The sequence below is a fragment of the Culex pipiens genome, unplaced genomic scaffold (assembly GCF_016801865.2).
Source record: "Culex pipiens pallens isolate TS unplaced genomic scaffold, TS_CPP_V2 Cpp_Un0082, whole genome shotgun sequence".
NCBI classification, from domain to species: Eukaryota; Metazoa; Arthropoda; class Insecta; order Diptera; family Culicidae; genus Culex; species Culex pipiens.
In genome coordinates this window covers 1-9,529 of record NW_026292899.1, presented here as the reverse complement: position 1 = coordinate 9,529, position 9,529 = coordinate 1, and the positions used below count along the sequence as shown (strand labels likewise).

Here is a 9,529-nt window from a genome sequence, read left to right as displayed (position 1 = left end):
ATATAAGGTGTGTCTGATTTGTCACAATAAATGGGTAGTAAAGTTACCTAATATTGAAACAATTTGGCAATGCAGAAATGTAATTACATTTGAAAAATGCTGAAATAATTACGCAAATTTTTAACTACTCAGGAACACGAAAACAAATTACGATTTCTGTAATAACGTTTTCAAGTCAAACACAAATTCGTCATACCTTTTGATTCCTAAATTTTTGGTCGAGTATTACTGTTCTTTCAGCATTGTATTAGATGGATAAGTATTGTAATATGATGCCTAAAGTATATTGTAATGATTTTTAATAAAATGTGACAACTTTCAAAATTACCAAAAGATATCTGTGGTAGGTTTAGTAATTATCTTGACATTATTATTTTTGTAACTTCAAACTTTAAAATGCTCGAGATTGTTCATCTACACGTCCTTAAAGTGCCCCATACTTAAAATAAATGAAATTTTGTTTCATTTTCGAGAAAAACGAAAATTAGTGTAAGAGGTCACGGTGGCTCTTACGGCTTTTTGAAAACTTACCCGAGAATTTTGTCAAAATGTCAAAATGTCAAAATGTCAAAATGTCAAAATGTCAAAATGTCAAAATGTCAAAATGTCAAAATGTCAAAATGTCAAAATGTCAAAATGTCAAAATGTCAAAATGTCAAAATGTCAAAATGTCAAAATGTCAAAATGTCAAAATGTCAAAATGTCAAAATGTCAAAATGTCAAAATGTCAAAATGTCAAAATGTCAAAATGTCAAAATGTCAAAATGTCAAAATGTCAAAATGTCAAAATGTCAAAATGTCAAAATGTCAAAATGTCAAAATGTCAAATGTCAAAATGTCAAAATGTCAAAATGTCAAAATGTCAAAATGTCAAAATGTCAAAATGTCAAAATGTCAAAATGTCAAAATGTCAAAATGTCAAAATGTCAAAATGTCAAAATGTCAAAATGTCAAAATGTCAAAATGTCAAAATGTCAAAATGTCAAAATGTCAAAATGTCAAAATGTCAAAATGTCAAAATGTCAAAATGTCAAAATGTCAAATGTCAAAATGTCAAAATGTCAAAATGTCAAAATGTCAAAATGTCAAAATGTCAAAATGTCAAAATGTCAAAATGTCAAAATGTCAAAATGTCAAAATGTCAAAATGTCAAAATGTCAAAATGTCAAAATGTCAAAATGTCAAAATGTCAAAATGTCAAAATGTCAAAATGTCAAAATGTCAAAATGTCAAAATGTCAAAATGTCAAAATGTCAAAATGTCAAAATGTCAAAATGTCAAAATGTCAAAATGTCAAAATGTCAAAATGTCAAAATGTCAAAATGTCAAAATGTCAAAATGTCAAAATGTCAAAATGTCAAAATGTCAAAATGTCAAAATGTCAAAATGTCCAAATGTCCAAATGTCAAAATGTCAAAATGTCAAAATGTCAAAATGTCAAAATGTCAAAATGTCAAAATGTCAAAATGTCAAAATGTCAAAATGTCAAAATGTCAAAATGTCAAAATGTCAAAATGTCAAAATGTCAAAATGTCAAAATGTCAAAATGTCAAAATGTCAAAATGTCAAAATGTCAAAATGTCAAAATGTCAAAATGTCAAAATGTCAAAATGTCAAAATGTCAAAATGTCAAAATGTCAAAATGTCAAAATGTCAAAATGTCAAAATGTCAAAATGTCAAAATGTCAAAATGTCAAAATGTCAAAATGTCAAAATGTCAAAATGTCAAAATGTCAAAATGTCAAAATGTCAAAATGTCAAAATGTCAAAATGTCAAAATGTCAAAATGTCAAAATGTCAAAATGTCAAAATGTCAAAATGTCAAAATGTCAAAATGTCAAAATGTCAAAATGTCAAAATGTCAAAATGTCAAAATGTCAAAATGTCAAAATGTCAAAATGTCAAAATGTCAAAATGTCAAAATGTCAAAATGTCAAAATGTCAAAATGTCAAAATGTCAAAATGTCAAAATGTCAAAATGTCAAAATGGCAAAATGGCAAAATAGCAAAATAGCAAAATGTCAAAAGAAGTGGGAAATGCTTCCATGCCACGAGGTGGTCACTCCAAATATATTGCATTTATTTCATAAGTTGATCCGTATGTGCATCCATATTCACGTGTATACACGATTCCTCTATGAAATTTATTTCAGTGTTTTTACAGCTGTCATCGCAAACGCGCGCACAGCTGATTGTTTACAAACAAAAAAATCCCTTGAATTTTGCTGTTCTCCGGCCACATTTTTTGGATTGCAAGGCACGCTATGTTGAATCCCGCGGAGTAATCGGGACGGGATACCAAGGATCGACGTGGACCTGCAGGAGACGGAAGACGACCGTGCGGTGGTGGTGTTGGGCAAGCGCCCCGTCATCAAGACTACGACACGACAGACGTACTTTTTGCTCGTGATTGGCCTGGTTGTTCCGGAGAAGCTCAAGCTGGGCGATGAGAGTGAACAAGGACTTGTACGTCGTACCTCATCCTGGAGACACTTCCGGCCGAGTATTACGCGCGCGTCAAGGCGAAAGAGGTGGACGAACGGCCCACAGAGCACTACTCGGGCTTTGACGGGTTGGACAAACAAATCCAGGAACTAATTGAGGCCGTCGTGCTGCCGATGACGCACAAGGACATGTTCAAGAACCTGGGAATTCATCCGCCGAAGGGAGTGCTGCACGTGGCTGCACGCTTTCGGCTGGTACCTGTGTGGCGCAAACAAAGTCGACCTTCCTGAAGCTGGCCGGCCTGCAGCTGGTGCAGATGTTCATCGGAGACAGGGCCAAGCTCGTCCGGGACGCGTTTGCACTAGCCAAGGAAAAGTCGCCGGCGATTACTTCCTGCACGCGTCTACACTGCAGACGCATCTAGCTGTTGCATATGCATTTTTTTAATTTATTTGACCTAATTTGGTCACCTGGAGTTCAATGAGAGGCGAACATTGAAGTTTCTTGGATTTTTTTTTTATTTGTGGTTTCAGATTTATTTTTTTGTATTGTTAAATATTATGAAAAAAAAAAACAATAATCATGAGACAACGGTACGGTACGGTTTTTATTTGCCGAATTTGTCATTTGTCTGACCATGTGCAGAAGCACCTTAACGATGCGCGCGGGATCCTTCTGCTGGAGGATTTTGTAAATATCCACATTATTGGCCTTCACCTTCGCTTGAACTTCATTCTCCGCTCCGTCAAAACATTTAAACTTGGACGTTTGAGTCCCGTTACTCACGTAACCTTCTTGATCGGCCCTCTTTTCAATCGCAACTCGCGACGTCGTCCGCTGATACGTACGAATTGCCTCCAGCGAACCATCCGGAATGCCGCGTAGCCGCGTGAACCATCCCTTTCCCCTCCGGAAACTCCATCAGCTTGTCCATCTCGTTCATGTGGTTGTTCTTGTCGATTGATCCCCCGGAGGTGGCCAACATTCCTTTCGCATCAATCTTCAGCTTCACGCGACAACCTCGCAGCTTGCACTGAACACAATGCCACAGCGAACTCCCGTCCGACAAGACCAACCGAAGATCGAACGGATATTCCTCAAAGACCACCTCAATCGCCTCGTACGTTTCATCCAGCACGTCAAAGTTACGATCCTCGTGGTCACTTCCAATCCACGGCTGCGACCGTGCCGTGACCTTCCGCTTTTCCCCGTTATCCGCCGTCGAACTGTCCTGTACGAATCCGACGAATCCGTCAAGTCCTCCAGCTTCACCGGCACGGCCGTCGGCGAAAATTCCGCCCGAAATCCAGCCAACACCGCCCACACAATCCCCACAAATCTTCGTCACCGTGTCCCAGCTGATGATCTCAACCCCTAAACAATCCCGCACCGTTTGCACCTCATCCGCCACGCTCCCGCCGCCGCCCGGAATCTTCAAGCAGAACCGGCACATGTTCTCGTCTTCCTTGTCCTCCAGCCCGTTCTCGATGTAACTATTGCAGTGCAGGGCTCGCGTCCGGAAGGCATGCTGCGCGTCGACGCGTTCGGCACAGCCGGCGCAAATCCGCCACGTCGGATCGACCTCCTAATCTAATCTAATCTAATCTAACCCTAGCGCAGCCAGTCTTTCGAGGGCATCCTGGAAAATGCCTTAGGTTGATTGACGCCTAGCATCCTCTTGTCATTATTAACAATTGCAGTGCCCCATTGCATTAGATTGCATTGAAACATCACAAATGTTAAAGCGGCCAGGCCAACTGCGTAAAGTTTACCGCAAAGATGATTCGTTGAATTGGATTGAGTTTGAGCACAAGTGTTCAAACAGCAATACATTTCTGAACTACAGGGGAGGAAGAAACGTGGGGATCCCCCGCTCACGTTCCTGTTTGTTTTGGCAATTTATCGTTGGGAGCACCATGCTAAGAAGTTTTGGTGCTCCGGGACCCTCTAGGATGGGACATAGTATTTCCACAAATGCCCTGGACACTATTTGCCGTGGTTATAGCGCCACAACTCGCTCTCTGTTGGTAGAGTAAGTGAAATTTATTAAAAAGTAATAACATAGATCACCAATTCTGGTGAGTTTAAAAATTTAATGAAATTTTAAAAATTAACTATTTGTTTCTGACATTTGTGCACATGTAACAATTAAACAATGCAAATAAAATTAATCAGACTCACCTTACACAAAACTGCTGAGTACAAAAATCTGAAAAGGAAAAGCATACCTGATGAGGAACACAACCCTCTTGATCTCCTACCGTTTCAGCTTCTAGTGTAGAAAGGACTTTCAATCTCTCTCACCAGTGCCAGCAGGCACCAACTGTTGTGTTTGTGTATGCAGTGCAGGATCGGGATCAAAAAAAACCTTTGCCTCTCTCATAATTGGCAACATTGGTGCAGAAGTCAGCCCAACAAGCGCACCCCTCCGATCAAAGCAGTCAAGCCGCCCACCGCGCTAAGCCCAGCACGAGAGCGTCATCGATGACGGCGACGTGATGATGACCGTTGTTTCATTGACGCTGACTGCCTCTCAAAAAACACTCAAAAGAGCTCGCTCTCTTTAACACGAGTAGCCCTATTTTTTGTCGGCAATTCAACTTCGTCGGCATTATGCAAACACTTTCAAGCAAATACTCGAACCAGAACGCACACCGCGATAGCCACTGCTGCAGACGAAAGCTTTGAACTCTGCCGAAAGCTCTCCAGCTCTCAGCCACCGCCACCGGGCTGGCCTCGCTCAGTAGCTTTACACACCAACACAATCGTTGCCTGAGTGATTCCTTGTCAACTCACACACACATGATGAACCGATAACACTCAAACTCACTAGAGCTATCTAAGGCCGATCTCACACACACTAGCACACCATTTGTTTTGCTGGCTGGTACAAAATTTAACCTCACTTTTTTTCCTGTACGTACACGCAATACATGCGCACGTAGATAACTCTCTAACCCCCCCAAAATCATATTTTGTCAAACACACTGGCAAAACTGTCATCGGCGAACCACAGGATAAACAAGCACTTTCCTCGACAGATTTTCTGAATTTGGCCACAGAGAACAGATGTACATCTAGGCTCTAACTTGTGTGTAAACACTGTTGCACTAAAAAAATACGTTGCATACAATCTTGCATCAAAGAAATTAGAGTGTGCAGGATACGCTTGGTGGCGCCACCGTCGCGGCTGAGAATACTTGACTTAACAATGAAAAAAAGGCTCAATAATTCCGAAAGAAATAAATGTTAACCTCGTTTAAATAGAAAATTCCCTTCTGTATAATTCCAGTTGACTAAAAATAATGCAAAAATGCATTAACATTAACGAAAACCTAACAGAAATTTCATTCAAAAATTATTTTTCAAGTGACAATTTAAAATAGTCCCTTTACAAATGTTATGTCCGATTTCGTTTTGTTCACCTTCTTTGGCGCGTAAAATTGCAACCCTCTGATGAAGGACAGTCAGACATTGGTCTGATGTCGTTCGTACAGAATGTTTTATGTAGTGATTAGATGGTCCAACGTTCTGCTACTGTAGGCCATCATGATTTTGGAAGTGGCGCTATCTAGGCGGATGGTGCACACCCTAGCTCTTTTCAACGTATTTTGGTTTGAATTTATACACACGTTTTTCAATGCTGTTTGTTCAATGATATACATCTGTTCTCTGTGATTTGGCGGCAGCCATTCGCACACCAACAAACAAATTGAAAAGGTCGACTTCCTTTTCATTCACAAAGCTCTTCCTTTTTCTCAAGAACCATCACCTTGGTGCCGACAGCACCAATACCACCACACAATATTGCCGACGGATGGCGTAGCCCCCGAGATCCGGCTTCTGTTGAATTTGGAGAAATAAATATATCACGGAAGGGCACTGAAACGACCGATTTTGGCTTTATTTCTTGTAATCGCAAGAGCCAGCAACTGTTTCAACCACTAAACAAAACTTTCACTCGCGAAAACGCAAAATTAAACGTATTTTCTTCAAAAATCGCGAAGACCGGTACGCACACGTAACTACGCTCGGCGGCCATCTTTTTTCAAACCGCCACGTCGGATCGACCTCCGGTGAAATCTGCGAAGGCGGAACGATTAGAAATGAAGCAAAAGATCGGAGGATTACTCACTCCAAGTCCGAGGCAGCCGATGATCTTGTCGGCAATTTCTGGGTCGGAGCGCAGATCCGCACTGGGCTTCTTGCACAGATTGTTGGTGGATTGCGGGGAAGGTTGTTGCGAGGATCGGTTCCGAAAGTGAAAAAAAAAATACCTCAAGCTCGAAAAATATTGGAGCGGTGACAGTTTGCAAACGAAGGAAAAAAAACAAGTGACAGTTCTCAACTGTCATTATCCACACTGAACAAAATGTTGTGCCGAATATAGTGCAGGTGAATAATATTTACCTATATTTACGATATTTACGGAATATTTACGGAAGTAAATCCAATGCCCTACGGATCAACCTTGTGCCCAACCCCGTGTTCCATGCACGGACAGGTGAGAAATGACGCACAATCTACGAGAGGGAAACCCGCAAGAAATATTCGAGCTTTTTCAACCACTTTTACACCAACACATGTATACTTTGTTTTCTTGTATTAGTGAACTCATTCATCTTATAGTTTGTTGATGTATTAGTGCGAGTAGCTTGCTTTTGCGCCTGTATGAGTGAGATGTGCCCATGCCCAAAAATGGTTCCCTTCGAGAAATAATAAGAACAAGACGCGTTTCCACACAGCATTATTTATTTCCAAATTATTTTCTTTTCCTGTGTTGGGCATCCTTCAGGGCGGAACATTCAAGAATTGAGAACTTTCGCGGCGCCATCCATGGCTCGGCAACGAGGCTCGAGCTCTCGCACTCCCGAGTTGATTGATGAACCTGAAAAAAACAGAAACAAATTTGTTTAAAAATTTGTTACTCAACACTTTTGTAGCAACCAGCAGCAACTATTCGTACCTGTTTCGAAGAAACAAAATGATTTCACGGCGGAGAACATTGAGGGCCGGTTCCAGTTGATTCAGTCCACTAGGAGATGGCTAACTTGTAAAATCTCAGCCAAATTAGCCTTCCGCAGGGCCAGCGGGAAGAGCAGCAAGCTTTTTTCACATTTTCACCAAATTTTCTGCGTTTATTGGCAAATTAACTGATTATAAATGAAAAAGTAGCAGCAGAAACAGAGCGACTTGTTTGAAGCGTGAAAATTTCAAACACAATGAAACGTCAGTTCAAGCTGTCAACCGTCCAGCAAGACGAGCACCAAAGTTCTTCGAATATATAAGGTGTGTCTGATTTGTCACAATAAATGGGTAGTAAAGTTACCTAATATTGAAACAATTTGGCAATGCAGAAATGTAATTACATTTGAAAAATGCTGAAATAATTACGCAAATTTTTAACTACTCAGGAACACGAAAACAAATTACGATTTCTGTAATAACGTTTTCAAGTCAAACACAAATTCGTCATACCTTTTGATTCCTAAATTTTTGGTCGAGTATTACTGTTCTTTCAGCATTGTATTGTCGCCGCGGTACTAAACCGAATTGAGCAAGTTTAACTCTCGCGACGATTTTCTGTCGCGAAATATCTGTCAAGCATGTTTAGGTGATTTTGAATCAGTGTGTTTGCTTTTTTGTTTTGACGGCTTTGGATGATGAGATAAACGTGGCTGTTTTTTTTTGATCTGCCAAGGAAATGGAACGCTTTAGATTAAATAATTGTTTAATATCTTGGTTTTTAGTTCTACTACCACTAGAAATGTTTCATTTGGGGTAATTTATGAAGTTCAGTCAGTTTCCAACTTCAGGAAAAGACGCAGAAGGGAAAATGTCTTGGTTAAGTTGCTGATTACCGTTGGATTTCCGTCTGAATAAAACAAAAATAAGTGGCCTCATTGTCGAGGGACCTCAATCCGGTTCGTTGTGGGAGTTTTGCCGATGCGGGATGTTGCGGGTGTCGATTGAATAAGCTCTATAGAGTCAAAATAGGAAGACCCAGCCACCAATTTGAAAATCAAAAGCGCCGTAATTGTCCTCTCCAAGCTAGACATCATGAAATGGTCCATCCGGATGATCGAATCCACACCAAGCCACCAATTTGAAAATCAAAAGCGCCGTAATTGTCCTCTCCAAGCTAGACATCATGAAATGGTCCATCCGGATGATCGAATCCACGCTCACAGAACGATTTCCGGTAGATTTTCGTGATCGATTCCATGCTCCGTGTAAGACGCGGCGCAAGTCTTGTCGCAGCTCAACTGGCGACATTTCAGTTTGGTGCCGCGGCGAAATTTTGTTTTGGTTTCGCGTGTGACATTTGAGGTACACTCAGAAAAGAAACAACAGAAAATTGCTTCGCGAGATGAAAAACACTCGCGCTGTTATTTCGATTTATTTCAAAAACCCGGGGGGATGGCAACCCTATTCCGGCCAAAGCAAACTGACAACAGTCGACATTAGCACGGTTGTCAAATGAGAGCCCACAACAAAAGCACTAGCTGTCAAATGGTAGCCCATAACAAATCATTGTTTGGGTTTTTGATTTTCAAATTTTCCGCAATTTAAACGATAAATTCCTGAAAAAACACGTGAATTGTGTTGCTGATGGCAAATTCTATCATATTCTTGTAGATTCCATCCCAATATTGGCTGAAAATTCATATCGAAAAAAGTGATTTTTTTTGCTTTTTTTCTTTTGGTCGACAAAACAGTGCGCCCGTACACTCAGAATCGGCATTACACATTTTCCAGTTAGCTTTTACACATTTGCATGGGACTTTTGAGTTCAACCAGGATAACACACTTCGTGTTACCAAAGTAATATGAATAATACTGATTCTGAGTGTTTGTTATCTGAACTTCCAAGATGGCGGCTTCTTCGCTACTCCCTGGCTTCCATGCACGGACAGGTGAGGAATCACGCACAATATACGAGAGGGAAACCCGCAAGAAATATTCGAGCTTTTTCAACCACTTTTACACCAACACATGTATACTTTGTTTTCTTGTATTAGTGAACTCATTCATCTTATAGTTTGTTGATGTATTAGTGCGAGTAGCTTGCTTTTGCGCCTGT

The 9,529-nt window shown here is 40.5% G+C and overlaps 1 protein-coding gene across 2 annotated transcripts; it reads right to left on the bottom strand.

The window, feature by feature from the left end:
- Nucleotides 1-3,012: 3,012 nt before the first annotated feature.
- LOC120430467 (uncharacterized) lies at nucleotides 3,013-6,953 on the bottom strand. Of its 2 annotated transcripts, XM_039595564.2 has the most exons (3): nucleotides 6,581-6,953; nucleotides 6,517-6,528; nucleotides 3,013-4,027 (listed from the first exon to the last, which is right to left on the bottom strand). In XM_039595564.2, the coding sequence occupies exon 3, from the start codon at nucleotides 3,896-3,898 to the stop codon at nucleotides 3,257-3,259; it is 642 nt and encodes a 213-aa protein (XP_039451498.1). In that variant the 5' UTR covers nucleotides 3,899-4,027; nucleotides 6,517-6,528; nucleotides 6,581-6,953; the 3' UTR covers nucleotides 3,013-3,256. The 2 variants fall into 2 exon arrangements, with proteins under 2 accessions (XP_039451498.1, XP_039451497.1); XM_039595563.2 differs by having other exon boundaries at nucleotides 6,517-6,953.
- Between the last annotated feature and the right edge of the window lie 2,576 nt (nucleotides 6,954-9,529).

Bases quoted from the DNA above. Each gene is read 5' to 3' on its own strand.
- LOC120430467 (XM_039595563.2), bottom strand. From the start codon at position 3,898: ATGTGCCGGTTCTGCTTGAAGATTCCGGGCGGCGGCGGGAGCGTGGCG.